This window comes from Micromys minutus (assembly GCF_963924665.1).
Source record: "Micromys minutus genome assembly, chromosome: 14".
NCBI lineage: Eukaryota > Metazoa > Chordata > Mammalia > Rodentia > Muridae > Micromys > Micromys minutus.
Window position 1 is genome coordinate 22,587,107 of NC_137983.1, and position 16,094 is coordinate 22,603,200.

General features: G+C 42.8%; 1 protein-coding gene across 8 annotated transcripts in view; it reads left to right on the forward strand.

The window, feature by feature from the left end:
* Positions 1 to 16,094, forward strand: part of TENM3 (teneurin transmembrane protein 3) — a gene marked incomplete at its 5' end in the record, with an annotated part of 418,659 nt that overhangs the window by 368,996 nt on the left and 33,569 nt on the right. For 5 of the 8 annotated variants that reach the window (XM_080928307.1, XM_080928306.1, XM_080928308.1 and 2 more), the window contains 3 exons: positions 5,870 to 6,102; positions 7,266 to 7,420; positions 8,191 to 9,065. In XM_080928307.1, the coding sequence (XP_080784433.1) occupies positions 5,870 to 6,102; positions 7,266 to 7,420; positions 8,191 to 9,065 (1,263 nt within the window). The remainder of the gene's footprint in view (positions 1 to 5,869; positions 6,103 to 7,265; positions 7,421 to 8,190; positions 9,066 to 16,094) is intronic. The other 3 variants (XM_080928309.1, XM_080928310.1, XM_080928313.1) reach the window with 1 other exon arrangement.

Below are 16,094 nucleotides of genomic sequence, written 5' to 3' on the forward strand. Positions count from 1 at the left end.
TGCGAGAACGCTGCAGGCGATACAGAAAAGACTATGGAGGCCTGCCTTTTAACAAGCTGGCCTATTATATGCCAGGCGCCGTGCCAGATGCTTTTTTATGTTATTAGAGAGCCGCACAGTGATCCCTCCGGTTACACATGAAGTAATGGAGGTCGGAAGGCATTACATCCCATCCCAGGAAACACAACTAAGGAGCGTGAAACAGAGATTTGAACCCCTCTCGTGTGCATGTTCTTTCCTCGGTACCGTTTTTTTTTAATATGTTCCCCATGGCTAGGATTCTCTAGGGAGATTTCCTACAAATGCAGAAAGGCTAGCCTTGTTTCGCAGTCATTTTACAAGTTATCTACATCTGTGGTCTCTGCAAAAAGAATCTTTGTTTAGACTCGTGTTGTCATGCACACATGGTCAGTATATGCCACCCCATGGCATTTGGTAGTTATAGTCACTGTAACCCCCCTCGTCTGTCCTCTGTCACTTCCTGTGTGTGTCATTCTGACCATTTGAGCCTCTACATTTCCTTTCTGTGCCCCCCCCCCCCAGGCAGGACCTTTGCCTTGAAAATCTCCACTCATGAACACTAAAGCTAACAGTGTTAGGGGCTGGAAAGATGGCTCAGTGGTTAAGAGAACTAACTGCTCTTCCAAAGGTCCTGAGTTCAATTCCCAGCAGTCACGTGGTGGCTTAAAACCATCTGTAATGAGATCTGATGCCCTCTTCTGAAGTCAGTGACTATGTACTCACATACATAAAATAAATCTAACCGTGTAGGACCCCATGTGCCAGACACTTTGACGAACAGTAATCTAAGAGCTCTCAGAAACTCACATATACTAACAAACTAGACATGTGTGTGACCAACCGACATCATCAGTGTTATTTTTTTAACATGTCATGTGTACCATGAGCATGGTTCTTGGAGGAAAACAAAACTGGGCAATACCAGCATAGTAAGGAATTTTCCAGAAAGTGTGGATATTTGAGCTACATCTAAAAATAAACTCTGCTCAATCAGAACAGCAAGAAGAAAGACATCCAGTGGAGAATAAATAAATATATTGGGGTCTAAGACAAAGTAAGCAAGATATTCCAAGAGTAATCAGATCTACCCAAGTAAAGTAAGGATTTTTGTGCGTAACAGTGAGGTGTGGAGTGAAGCCAGTTAGGGTCCAGCTTGTTGAGGGCCACTTTGAGATGGCTGAAAGAAAATGGCTCCGAGTGGGGGAACAATTTAGGGTCCTGAACAAGCGGCGTGTTCAAAGTGACCTATTAGGAACATTAATGTGCTTGATAAGATCACTTTGAAAGTTAATGCGCCAGACCACGAGAGTCAGCATGCCTAGAGAGAAGGCTTAGCGGTGAGGTCAGCCACAGGAAGCCGGACAGTGGAAGGTTCTACCTTCCATGTAGTTAAAAAGATGGAGGGAGAGCTTCACCTAGTGCCTCTGACTGATCCCAGCACTTGGGAGGCTGAAACACCAGATCACTGCAAATTTACAGCCCCCGTTGGCCTGCAGAGTAACCATCTGAAATGACCCAAGAAGGATCAAGATATTTCAGTTCATTAGAGCTTTCTTATTTTCATGAAATTATTTCCAAGTCTAGAGACACAGGCCTGTAGTTCTAGCTACTCAGAAGGCTGAGTCAGGAACCGCATGAGTTCAAGGTCAGGCTAAGTTGCTGAGACCCTCTGAGAATTAAAAAAAAAAAAAAATGTCAATAAAAGGAGCACTTGCCCTGTGTGGGTGAAGTCCCCCTTTCCATCCTCAATACAAGAAGAAAGACATGTTTTAAAGGGAGAGGATGCAGAAAGAAGGAAATTAACTCCTGTCAGAAATGTCTTTCAGTTTGATAGCCTGGCTTCCGTTACAGCCTCTCCTTCCCGCATGGTGGAGCAGCTGTGAGTGACTTCAGAGTAAGCAGTAGGAAGAAAGGAAATCACAAAGTGCCCAATTCTACATGTAGGGATGGCACCGTCAACTGTAGAGGATTCAGCACATAGAGCATGTCTGATTCAGGTTTTCTTCCTGTACTTCATGAATCATAAACTGCCATTAATTATACTACTGGGAACCATAATAAAAATACTGGCCAAGACTATTAAGGCATAGTCTTATTACTTAAAGATTCAAATAGGATGCTATCATGCCAAGTTCTTAAGCATTTCTAAAATATTCCGTAAAATAAAATTCCTTAGTTATATTTAGTTATACTCAGGTATCATTTAATATTTTTCTTAAGTGGTAATACTAAAATGATTGTAAAATGGATTTCTGTTTGATATTCTAAACACCCCCCCCCCATGTTTACTACTTTGCTAACAGACCCCTTTAGTGAGATAGTAAAGTTTGGGTTACCCCTGTTCAAATTCCTTAGGTTCCAAATTTTAAGCAATTAAAATTTTTAAAAATTTAAGTTTATAGCCGTTCAGTCTTCTGACTACCACGAAAGAGGCAGTGTTGCTTTTATATATAAACAGAATTTGTTATGCTTCTTCTAAGGCTTTTTTTCTGCTAAGAACTGTAGCATAGTTTTCCCATGAAAAGACAAGTGTTAATAGTGTGTACTCTCTGTGCTGTTCTCCACAAGTGTCTTTCTCATGTAAGATGGCCGAATTAGGAGAAAAATGAGTGTAACCAGCCCGCACTTGCCCCTGTGTCCGGTTGACAAGAGGAGATGTTTTGATAGTGGGCATCTATCTGGGACATCCTGGATGAGTCAAGAGTCAAGGTGCAGTGGACAGAAGATGTCAGCTTAAGCAAACTTCCTTGTCACAATCGTCATTTTAAACCCTCTGAAACAGCAAAATCTTATATGCTTAATCCCACAGAAATGCTCCGTTTCTACTGTTGAACACAGATTTTCCCCCAAAACATGGTCTTTGTAAATCCCTGTGCCTTGTGGCCAAGTACAGAGAGCTTCCAGTCAGCCTGACCAGATTACATACTAGATGCGCTTCAATCTGAAGCTCATAGCCCCTCTGTACCAAAACGCCAACCCCTCAGTGACCTCTGGGCCACTAGAGAACAGCTTCTAGTGAACCCTGTCTGGGAACGCCTCAAGCTTAAACTCAGATGATCTTGAGTCAAACTCCTGTTGTATACGTGATTCAGAACTCCTCTGTCATCCATCTGTCAACTAAAAATATCCAAACTCACTTTTATCCTGTTTTTTTTTGGGGGGGCAGGGTTTTTATTTAACTTTGTTTTTAAAATTTTAAACATAAGTGCTATATTTACATAATTTCTATGTCTTCTGCTTACTAGTTCTGTGCTCCAAGTTTGTGACTTCATTATTATTTTGCGTGTGTATGTATGTGTGTTTGTGTGTGTCCATGTGTGCATCCTACTGAGTCCTTACAGTGATGTTCATATGCACATGTGTTTAGAGCTGACCACTTGGGATTAAATAACCTGTCAGAGAGCTTATCTATGAAGAAAACTGAAAAGCTCTTCATCTAGGTGTCAGACCTTGTAGAATTTCCCCCATCCATGTTGTCATGTCAACTGGTGGTATCATTTTTGTTCTATTTTAGAAGTTCTGTAGAGATGTTTCCCACGTGACACTGGGGTCTGAGGAATAACCATCCTTCCCCAGCTGAGACTGCACCTCCACTCTTAGACCATGAGCTCTTCCACGCTGTTCTAGAAAATAGAATTGTGTGCACAGTGAGGCCTTCTGTTCATCAGAACAAAGCTGTGCTGCTTGATTCGAAAGTGTCTGTGTCTTCAGGACACTCATGCAAACTGTAATCCCAGCACCACGTTAGTAGAGGGAAGTGGACGATGAATTTGAAACTAGGCCGGACTACACTGTGAATTCAAGGCTGGTCTAGGTTATATGGTGAGACCTTCGCTCAAAAGAAAAAAGAAAATAAAGCACCTGTGTGTTGAGAAAGGAAATGCATTATCCAGCAGATCTAACCCCAACTCCCCACCCCCACAGACATGATGACTTTGCCACCCAACTAGATAATAGTGGTGCCAATAAAAGCCCAGATCATGCCTTGAAATGTGCATTGGTTTTGCACCAAGAAATCACATGCTTCATGGCCAGAGAGAGGACTGGCAACACTGAGATGGCCAAAATCTAATGTATCAAAATGAAGAACACAATTAAAAAGTATTCATGGATCCTGTAACTTCGTTATAATAAACCTTGAAACAACTAATAGACATCTTAAGATGGGTTTTGAAAATAGCAGAAGCACACATTAGAAGAAGGCACCCCTCATCAATACATGCGCATGCACACGCACACATATGCCATACACACATGTGCAGAAAAAAAAATAACCAAAAAGAATATTAATGAACGAGAATTGATTTGTACCAGTTTAACATAATTAGTAATAAAAATCTGCTATAGCACTTGTATAATTAAAATGTTCACATTAAGCTTATGCTACATGTTTTTAATAATTCTTTGAGATTATACTATACTTACACCATTTCCTTCCTGTCTCTCCGCTCTCCAAATTCATGTGAATTCCACTCTTGCATCCTTTAAAATCAGTGACTTCCATTTCTTTAATTGCTGTTATTGTTGGTGTTGTTACTGTTGTTGTTGGTGGTGGTGGTGTGTAACCAACTGGTGAGCTCTTCCCTGGGAAGGACTATTACTTCTGATCTCAGGCTTCCTTAGTTGCCTGTAGTTCTTTGTGTAGGGCTGAGGCCTCACGAGCTTCCCCCATCTGTCCTTAGGCAGCCATATTGATGAGACTTCATGTATATAACATCTCTGACATTTCCAAGAGACACAGTTTCACAGGTGTTCACACACAAAACGGGTAAATAAGAAACAGACTCTGTGTTTCTAACTGGGAAGAGATGGAAGAGAGGAGGCAACATGAGATGGAGAAAGAAAATAAAAAACCAAGTTCATTATCAAAAGATACATATTATGTAGTTAATGCCATCTTTACCATCCTCCCTGAAAAGCCAGGTCATTTAAACTGCGTTTAGCCTTTTCCAGAACAGCCCTATTTGCACATGATCTAAAATTCCTGAGAAAGCAGTGTTCAAAGATTGCCTTCTGCCTTTGAGTGCGTAATCTGATTTATCCCCCTAGTTCTGAACAGACATTGTATCAGTACCTGTTGCCTTTCTGGGTTGTGACAGAGCAACTAAGAAGGTCATGATGCTACCTTTGCAAGGTAGCATTTGTTGTGGTTTTATAGCAAAAGCGAAGTGATAATTCCTAACAGTCATGAAGCTGGTCATCTGTTAAGTGAGTGAAGAATGTGCCGGAGAGGTCTTTCCCTGGAATAAACTTCATCTGTCTGCTGGGGAGAAATGGAGAGACATTGCTTCTTTGTTTTAGGCTCTAGCATAACTCCAAAGCTAATTGTTTTTAAGAAAGCTGTGAATAGGGACTGAAGAGTTGACTCCATAGTCAAGAGCCCTCCTTCTCTCAGAGAACCCACCTTTGATTCCTCATCTCCCAACAGTCTGCAACTCCAGTTCCAGGGATCTGATGCCCTCTTCCTGAAGCACCAGGCATGCACGTGGTACACACACAGGCTTGCAGGCAAAGCATCCATACATATGAAACGTAAAACACAATAATAATTACTTTAATTAAAAATAATGGCTGATGGCAAGGTGTTGAGTCCTCAACATCTTCTTTCAGGAAGAAAACTGTCGCAGACTCAAACATACGTCATGTCAGACACTTGACATCTCTTGCTACCTCATACCATGTCACAGTCTCATGTCATTATCATGGACCCTGGTCTTTGTGTACCCTGTGACAGTGGGCTCCAGGTCATTAGCACTGGAGCCCTCGGTGTGTTTTATTTCACTTTTCATCTCCCTCTGTGTACAAGGTGCGGCTCTCTCCTAATATTTGCCTATGAATCTTTTTACAGTAGCAACCCAGCCCACAGATACTACCTGGCTACGGATCCAGTCACGGGTGATTTGTATGTTTCTGACACTAACACCCGCAGAATCTATCGGCCGAAATCACTCACAGGAGCAAAAGACTTGACGAAAAACGCAGAAGTGGTTGCAGGGACCGGGGAACAGTGCCTTCCCTTTGACGAGGCCAGGTGTGGGGACGGAGGGAAGGCTGTGGAAGCAACGCTCATGAGTCCCAAAGGTACTGGAAACTATCAGTTTAGGCTTCTCTTTTTCCTTGATTTTTTTATGTTTCATTGTATTTGTATATTTATATGTTAAATTATTATATTATATATATATATATATATATATAATGCATCTAGTGCCTGATTGTTTAATGCTGAGTCTAAGGTTTTATCACCAAGTATGTTCCAGAAAACTGCATCACATCTACAATTTAAAAAGCTAGTTAGCATACAGCTGCTGGAAGCTAAGTTGATCTTTACAGTAAAATACAAGGTTTTAGACTTTTTTAAAAACAAAACTCGCCATACGGTTTTTTTTTTTTCAACTCTTCAAAGACTGAAGCCACACTCGATCATTCATGTCACGTCCAATTAAACTCCAGATTTCTTCATTGTCCAGGAATTTCCTTGTCGTGAATGAGTCCCAGGCCTCTGTAAAACCATCGCTAGGCAACCCTATTAGCTCCCACCCACTTCGGAGCTACTCAACTTTTGTCTCTATGCCATGGGAAAAACTGCTTGCTAGGAGGAATTTGGGGAGGTAATGGGCTAAAAATTCTGTGTGATAAAAGCTTTAAAGGAGACAAGATTGACTCCTTGCTTAAGTGTTACGCCAGCCATTTCAATGCAGGTCGGTTTGGAAACTTTTTGATTTTCATTATAACCAGGGAGGGTTATGTGAGCAAGGGCTGGAAAAAAAAATATTTGCTATACTGAATTATTCATACTGGTAAATCCCATTGTAAGAAGGTCAGCTAAGCACTAACCCCGGCTCGGTTCTGTCTTTGTTGGAAAGAGTGTCAGGACTATAAGTCGACTCTTAATAGATTCTAAGGCTGTCTCTGTAATGTATGGCCTACCTTGGGATGGCCAATGTTATTTTGTATTTGAAGCATACAACTTCCATACCTATGAGGTTCTTACACTTGATAGAGATCCTTCGAGATTTGAATTCTTTGTCGTGTTTCTTCATATAAATATATTTGCATTGTAAATGCCTGTCTATGGAGATTTTTTTTTCCCCATCTTTTCTTAAGATTTCACAGTCGGCAGTCTCCCCTGCTACCTAACATCTATTTTATTACCAGAGCTAAACTTTGAGTTTGTCACTGGGCCTAAGGGTTTAATCAAAATTAATCCTTAAAAACATAGTAACACTTCCTTCTCTTCGATAAAGGCATGGCCATCGATAAGAACGGACTGATCTACTTTGTTGATGGAACCATGATCAGAAAGGTTGACCAGAATGGAATCATATCGACTCTCCTGGGCTCCAATGACCTCACGTCAGCCCGACCTTTAACCTGTGACGCCAGCATGCACATCAGCCAGGTACTGCGCTACGCCGAGCTTTGTGTCTTGCTCCTGACTGATGCCATTTGCTCTGTCAATGACCTGTCTGTCTCCAGTAGCCAGCGGTGCTGCCATGTTAAATAAGTTCCATCTCTCAGGGATGGGAGTGGAAAGGACACGGCTGTTCTGTTTAAATGTGTCGTCTCCTGTGAGTCTGCATTTGATGAATGTGGTGAAATACGGAACAGTTAGCACTAAGAAATTATAAGCATGTGTAATAAAACCCCACTAATGTAGCAGCATGCAGATACTCCAAAAAGAGCAAAACAGCTTAAATCCCTAATCTTTTGATTGCGTGGACTCCTTGAGTACCAGAGAAAACACACTATGATTAGTCCCAAGGGGCTTATATTTAGAATTAGGAACTTAACTATTGGCCTGATTGAGAAGGCTATGGAACACTAATGTATTCATAACCTAGGAAGCCCTGGCCTTTGGCTGCTATTACTACTAGAAGGAGTGTGTGTGTTCACACCTCTGCAGTATCTGTTGACTCCGTGCATAGAGGAGCATTTGCTGTCCGGCTAAACCCAGCAAGTCCTTCTGTGGACCAACTGCATTTTTAGATGCCATGTTATGCCCTGTATCCATGTCCACTCCAAAATTATGGGTTTGTTTTAGCATGGCTACTGAAATGAAAACAATTTTAAATCAGCTTATCAAATTAAGGCTGATTTCCCTGAATGGTCCAGTTTATTCTTCTAGCATCTTAGTAACTGACTAACCAAACCGTTTCTTTCTTCCCCAAGGTGCGTCTGGAATGGCCCACTGATCTTGCCATTAACCCCATGGATAACTCCATTTACGTCCTGGATAATAACGTAGTTTTACAGATCACCGAAAACCGTCAGGTCCGCATTGCTGCTGGACGACCCATGCACTGTCAGGTCCCTGGCGTGGAGTACCCCGTGGGGAAGCATGCAGTTCAGACCACCCTGGAGTCAGCCACTGCCATTGCTGTGTCCTACAGCGGGGTCCTCTACATCACCGAAACCGACGAGAAGAAGATCAACCGGATAAGGCAGGTCACGACGGACGGGGAGATCTCCTTAGTGGCTGGGATACCTTCGGAATGTGACTGCAAGAACGACGCCAACTGTGACTGTTACCAAAGCGGAGATGGCTATGCCAAAGATGCCAAACTCAATGCACCATCCTCCCTAGCCGCCTCCCCAGACGGCACACTGTACATCGCAGATCTGGGAAATATCCGGATCCGGGCCGTATCAAAGAATAAACCTTTACTGAACTCCATGAACTTTTACGAAGTTGCCTCTCCAACCGATCAGGAGCTCTACATCTTTGACATCAATGGTACTCACCAGTACACCGTGAGCCTCGTCACGGGTGACTACCTGTACAATTTTAGTTACAGCAATGACAACGATGTCACCGCCGTAACTGACAGCAATGGCAATACCCTCCGAATCCGAAGGGATCCGAACCGGATGCCAGTGCGGGTGGTGTCTCCCGATAACCAGGTGATCTGGTTGACCATAGGCACCAATGGGTGTCTGAAAAGCATGACCGCTCAGGGTCTGGAACTGGTTTTGTTTACTTACCATGGCAACAGTGGGCTTTTAGCCACCAAAAGTGACGAAACTGGATGGACAACATTTTTTGAGTAAGTATATGAAATTTTTACTCTTGATTATAAAAATATTGATATCACAATCAAGTCTGTGATAAAGCTACATGCTTAAAGACCAGCAGGAACTATATTATTGAGGTCCTAAAGTATCTGTAAGTTTTAGACCCCTCTTTGAAAAAAAAATAGCAAAATTATGAAAATTAGATTCAGAACCCTGGAAGAGACTCATACATGTGAAATGCCTCAGAGATTAAATTTCATTTAGCTCCATGGTAAATTTACCTCTCCTTAGGAACTGACATTTTGCTCCAAGTACACTTAGCAGATTAGTGACAGACCTTTCAAAGGACAATCCGTAGCTTTAGTTTTAGGCCTAAACCCTCTGGGTTCGGATTTGCCAGGCTGATAAAAACCTGACTACAGTAGAAGCTTCCATTGAAGAAAAACTTTGAAAATCGTTTACAATGAACTCGGCTGGTTACCTGCGAACTGCAAATGTTATTCTTATCACACAGAGGGCTCAGCTTTTCATAATTGGAGACGGTAAGCCACACTTTGAAGGACTTTGCAACCAAATGTAGATCAGGACCGTTTGCCACCACTTTGAAAGCATAGGAGAAGGGGAAGGGTATGAAGTGAGGGTGTTTGTGTGGAGAAGCGTTCCAGTCACGTTTTCATGAGGTCAGGGAGGGCAAAAGGAAAATTAGCTCTTGTGTATTTATGTAGTGTGTACTGTACAGTGAGTGCGTGTACCAACTCATTTCCAACTGCTGGTTCGCTTGAGTAGCATTGCACACTCAAAGTGAGGCTCACCAAGATGACATGTTGACAAATTCTAACTTGTCCCCGAGTTGAGACTTTTGGGTCCCTGGGTGGGATTTTGCACAGTGACATGTTGAAACAGAAGTCTTTCTCCAAGAACACACATCTAAAATCACAAGAGAAGTCACTAGGAAAGGCATCCAATACAGAAATACTTTATACACAACCGCTCTGGAATGGATCCTCAGCAGAAAGCTTTGTTCGCCCTGTAGTTGGAGCGGCTTTTCTTTTTCCAACAAGTTCCCTTTTAATAAAGCGAATGTTTCCCAGCAGTATGATTTTTGTCAGAGGAACAAACCTTTTCAATTGAAGAATTACATTAAAATTCTGTTCTTCGAATTCCTTTCTCCTCCTTTCAGAATCGCAATAGGAAAGGAATAAATTGGAAGTTAATGGAAGGCACTCCCTTTGCAGGGCTTTCAAAGTGATAGCAGGCTCTGTTGCCAAAGACGGAGAAGGCACAGAGAGAAAGTTCAGCCATTAGATAGGTCTGGGCAGGATAGCTGTCCTCATTAGAAGATCCTCAGGATGATGGTACCTGGGTAGGGTCTCACTGGAGTTGAAAGCAGGGAGAGAAAACAGACCCTAAGTTTCCAGGACTGTCTAAGACTCAAGCTCAGCTCTGTGGGCCATTTTTGAACATGTCCTCATTGGACCCAGAAACTGACGCTGCATGATTCTCTGTGTGGTGACACAGGAACTGGGAGCTGTCAGGATGGTTTTTCCTGAGGGTCCACATCGTTACCAAAGCTTGGAGAATCAGAGAAACCAGCACATGCTTTCGTGGCGGAAGGGGAGATGAGGGAGAGTTTAAACAAATTTGGGTTTTTTTTTTTTTTCTTAAAGAAAAAGTGGTGAACAAAAAAGATACTTCTTTATTTTATTTATTTTATACATATACATATACATATACATATATATATGATTTGAAAAACTGTCAAGTACTATGTATGCTGTTTTTTTAAGGTATCTAAGAGTAGAAGAGTTAACCTAAAGAATCCAGAACTGCTAGGTCCAAATGACGCAACTTTTATTGCTGTTGCTCTACATGCTGGTGAAAGAGGCCACTTTTCCCAAGAATCAGAACCCATAAAGCCCCTTTTCCCAGGCCTGAGAACACAAAGCTGAGGGCGTGTCCTCTTGGGCACCCCTTCGAGGCTGGAGGCTGGTTAACACTCTCTTAGCACAGCACATTTTGTCTGTGAACCTTGGAGGTGAGAAACAGGTAAACTGAGGCCCTACTTCAACTCACAGGAACCTTGACCCATTTACTTACTGTAACCTGACCTTCACAAGCAGTTTCTGTGGGTGTTTTAGTGTAAGATGGGACCTCTGAGTTGCTAACAAGAAGATGCAGTTTATTTTTACAGTGCTGGGACCTTTCTCGGCTCATCTCTGAGCTTCCAAGTCACTGGAAGGACCACATAACGTGTGTTTGTCAGCCCCTAGCCCAACCAGGGAAGCAATCATATGCTATTTTTGAATTACGGAGTTAGGAGCCGTTAAATCTTGGCCCTGTCCTCCTCTGACTCCAGCCTTGACCTTGGCTCTCTACTAAGCTGTTTGTCCCTTGACCCACGTTAACCATCCTCCAACTCCGCAGGTGTCTCAAGTGTTCTCAGGTTTACACGATCAGCTTGGAGCTTTTCCATGGCAGAGTTAACTCTATTCCAGCCACCGAGATAGAGAAGCAGTCTTTGGCTGTTGCTTCGCATTTAGCTGCTTGTCTTTGGCGTAGTCTGGGATGGTCTCTTTCTTACTTACAATTTAGTCTATCACAGTAAGCTGCATTGGGAGCAAGGATATAGAAAGAACAATAGTGTCTGTCCTGCGTGTGTTCCTTGGGAGACTCAGGGAGCCAGCCAGCCTGCAATTACTACCAGCCCAGAGCCAAGTCCCTCATCTTTCTAGCATGCTTATCACATGTCCAAGGACAGGCCTTCTCACTCACATTCCTCAGAGTCTCAGTCTTGGCCCTGTTAACCCTCCATCTTCCTCTTGACAGCAGGCAGTGTTCTAACAAGCTGCATATGGACAACTTGGGCTTGTGGTTTTCAGACCCTCTCCCTTATCACCTATAGAGAGCTGGGTCCTCGACACGTCCTCTGCTTTTGCAGTTATTAGCAAACCGATGTCTCAGTGATATTCCACTGTTGTGGTGAAAATTTCAAACTTCAGTTGCTACTGGTTCTGTGGTCTCATGCCACGGCAGCCGCTCCAGTGTGGAGCCCGGCACCTGGTCCCACAAGGTCCTCTACAGCCCAGTAAAATCATGACTCAACAATCAATAACTTACCAAACAGATTTATTTGCTAAATTTTCAATCCACAATGCATCCAAACAATAAATTCACTGCCAATTAATAAAGATATAAACCGCCCACCTAGACAAGATAAAACTGATCTAGTTCACCTTGATCTGAACCATCCTCCTCTGCTGCCTCCATCTTGAGACTCCTGCTTTCTACTTTTCTTCCACCTTACCAAAACTTGGTCCCAGCCTCAGCCCCACTCTCTACTGTCCAATCATGTTTCACCTTGACATCAACCTACATTCCACTTCATGTTCTTGTAGTACCATGTGTCTAACTCAGATGTAGACACTTGGTAAGTTCATAAAGAAGGGGTTTGATGGGTTTGACAATGGTCAGAGTTTTGCCGAAACCATAAGGAGAGTATAACAGGGGCGAAAAATCATGGCCAACCAAGAAACATATTTCTTGTGACTTTCACCACACCAGTCCCTTAATCTGGTAGGTGGTCTATATCATCTTTGCATAAATACCAAAGAAATGGCAACTTTCAGTCCAAATCCCTGTTTGTTTACGGCCAGATTATCAGCTAGCTAGTATCTAAAAAAGGTTTGAAATGAAAGCTTTTATCGAATAGAAACAGATGGAAGACCTGGAATCAATCAATCTGCCTACTATAAAAATAGAGTTACCATGGCTCCTGCCAAAGAAATTCCAAAGGAGAGCAAGTTCACATTCCGTACCACGCATGTTTTCATCTTATTATTTTTTGTTGGTGGTACAAACTTGAGTATGCCATTAGCACTTTTGCAGTCCTGGTGTGAGTACAAAGAACATGGGGGAAATTTTTTCAATGCAAGCTGTTGTCTCTGCAGCTCTCACAGCTCACAGAATGTCACACACACACGCACACAGCGTTCCTCTTGGCTTTACACTGAAGATTGGAGGTAAGAGCCAGTGATGGAGTCGGGTGAATAATCATTATCGAGCAGAGTCTTAGAAAATCTAGAACTGGCTCTCCCCAAAGTACCTTTGAAAAATGACTGTAAAAATGATCTCTTGCTCTCTGGGATGGTACAAGCCCCTGAACCAGTCATTAATACAGAATATGTCAATATCTCTCATATTTTTCTTGTCTATCCTTTGATGTTTACCCAATAATAGTTGTTTGCCCACTTCCTTTTTCTTTATAAAATAAGAACTTCCTCAGCTCATCTTCTTGCTCAAATAATTGAATAAAGACTTCATACTGGAAGCATTTTATCATGAAATACTGCTTTTAAGGAGTGAGGGCCGCAAGAACTGTGTATATAGCTGGTTGTGGTGGCATAGAGTCATAATCTCCAAAATCAGGAGGTGGGGGTAGGAGGATTGGGGGTTTGAGACCAGTGTGGGCTACACCAAAAGTTCAAGAACAGTTTAAATGATGTAGCAAGGCCCTGTCTCATAAAAGCAGGAGTTAGGGATAAACTAAATCTTTAGATGTCTAAAGGGAAAAGGTGGCCCTGGCCCCGTCATTGTGAAGAAACAGGAAGCCAAAAAGTAGTGAGTCTTGTTTGAGAAAATGCCAAAGACTTCAGCATTAGGCAGGACATGCTGCCCAAAAGAGATCTCACTTGCTTCTCAAATGTCCCCACTATGTAAGGCAAGAGGGCTTCCTCTGTAAGCAGCTCAAAGTACCTCCTGCCATTAACCAGTTAGCCCAAACCCTGGACCAGCAAACTGTTCCCCAGCTGCTTAAATTGTCCAACAGATATGGCCAGAGATAAAGCAGGAAAAGAAGCAAAAGCTACTGGCCTGTACTAAGAAGAAAGCCGCTGGCAAAGGGGACATCCCAACTAAGAGACTGGCTGTCCTCCAAACAGGACTCAGTACAGTCACCACTTAGTAGAGAACAGGACGGCTTAGCTGGTAGTGATGCCCATGACATAGACCCCATTGAGCTGGTGGTCCTCATACTTGCTTCGTGGTAAAAGATAGGGGTCCCTACTGCATCATCGAGGGAACAGCCAGGCTGGGGTGGCTAGTCCATAGGAAGGCATGCACCACTATTGTCTCCAAATGGGAAGACTCAGAAGATGAGGGTGCTTTGGCTAAGCTGAGCTATAGAACCCATTATAAGGGCAAGTACAATGAAATCAGCCACCCTTGGGGAGGCAATGTGCTTGGTCCTGTATCTGTGGTTTACAGTGTCAATCCACAAAAGGCAAAGGCTGACGAACTAACCACTAAACTGGGTTAACTATACACTGCTAAGTTTTCTGTACATAAATAAAATTTCAAAATTATCCTCAAAGAAATAAAGAAAGAAAGACCTTAAAGGAAAACAAACATTTCTCCATTTAAATATAAGTTCAGTATGTTGTATCTGATATGAGAGATGATATGAGAGAGGATTGGGGGTGGTTCCCAATTCCCAACCTGCAGTTCTCATCAGCCCCCAATAAGTTAGGCAAGTTACTCTAATTTAGTGTGTATAGGTGGTTTCTTGAGCACAGGAGCTTTTGTGTCAAAAACTATGGACCTATGGCAGTTTCTCCAGGGCACCTGTGGTGGTTCTGTCCCTATTAGGATCCTTTAAAAAGTAGCAGGTACTTTGAGACATGCTGCTAGAATCCAGTATCTGGTGGCTTTCACTTGGCTTTGATGTCTTGGAGCTAACCTGATATGTCTCTGGGGATGAATAATTATCTGCCTCTGACCTCCGCTTCTCTTGACTCGATGGTCAGCAAAAGGAAGGTTAACTGTGACCATGCAGACTCTGATAATGATAGACCTCGTTCTCTCTCTCTCTCTCTCTCTCTCTCTCTCTCTCTCTCTCTCTCTCTCTCTCTCTCTCTCTCTCTCTCTCTCTCTCTCTGTGATCTCGGCTCCCTACACCAGACTGGCCTCAAACTCAGAGATCTGCCTGCCTCTGCTTCTGTGCCACCACACCTGGCAACGCATCTTAGTCTCTAAAGGCAATTACCCTGTACTCTAATTTCTTAGTTAAAGTCATTCCAAAGAGACCACAAAGATCTCACCTGCTAAAAATGAATTATTTAAAAAGCTCATACCCAAAGTAAAACCATAGTTCTTACACTTGAATGCACACAGAAGCAAATCCGGTGTATGAGATCGAGCAATGGAATAAATTATTTACCAGTAAATGGCATTTCACAGTTCTGTGCTTGCCTACATAAAGTACAAAGGGTTTGGGGATATCCAGAGGCACTTCTTCAGGGGGAAGTAGACGGCACAGGGAAAAGCTATGAATTTCAGCTGATATGCACATGCACACCAGTGGGTTAGTGACAACCTTCCTGTCTTGGGAGTTTGATTATTTGGAGCTGTGTATTTGTGGAGCTGAGTGTGATCTTTTGTGAGCTATATTCAGATTTACAGAGCAAATAAATGAGTTTCAGCTTTTCCCCGTTTATGTGGGTATATATGGGTCTCCAGCTCCTCATTTGGGTTCTTTATTGACCCTCATTCACGCTTTGCAATTTCAGAATGAGCTTCTGAACCATTTCTTTATAATGAACCTAACTCTGTGCCCATGGCACAAACCCACAACCCGCCCTCCCCCACCTATTCTGATACCCTAGGAGAGTATGGGGGAGGGGACCTCAAAGAAGAGCTGGGTATAAATGCTAGCTAGCTATGGTACCCTTAGGGCACTTTCAAATCCAAAACAGTATTCAGAAGGCACAGACAGAGGAGAAAAACTCAAAGGTAATTATTCCGAATTAGGAAAGACGCATCCTCTGTTTGTTGACACCGAATTGGCTGGAATCACACCGGTGGTGGTGTGTTCTTACACAGTGGTCCCTCTGACCACCACTGATGCAGGTGGTGATTGTAGGGAGCTTCCACCTGACAGGATTGAAAATAACCCCTCCTTTGAAAAACACCTGACAAGCCCCAAGTCATTGTCATTTATTTCTGGAAACTACATCCCCATTTTACAAATATGTGACTTAAGCTGGCCTTCAGATTCTCCGTGCCTT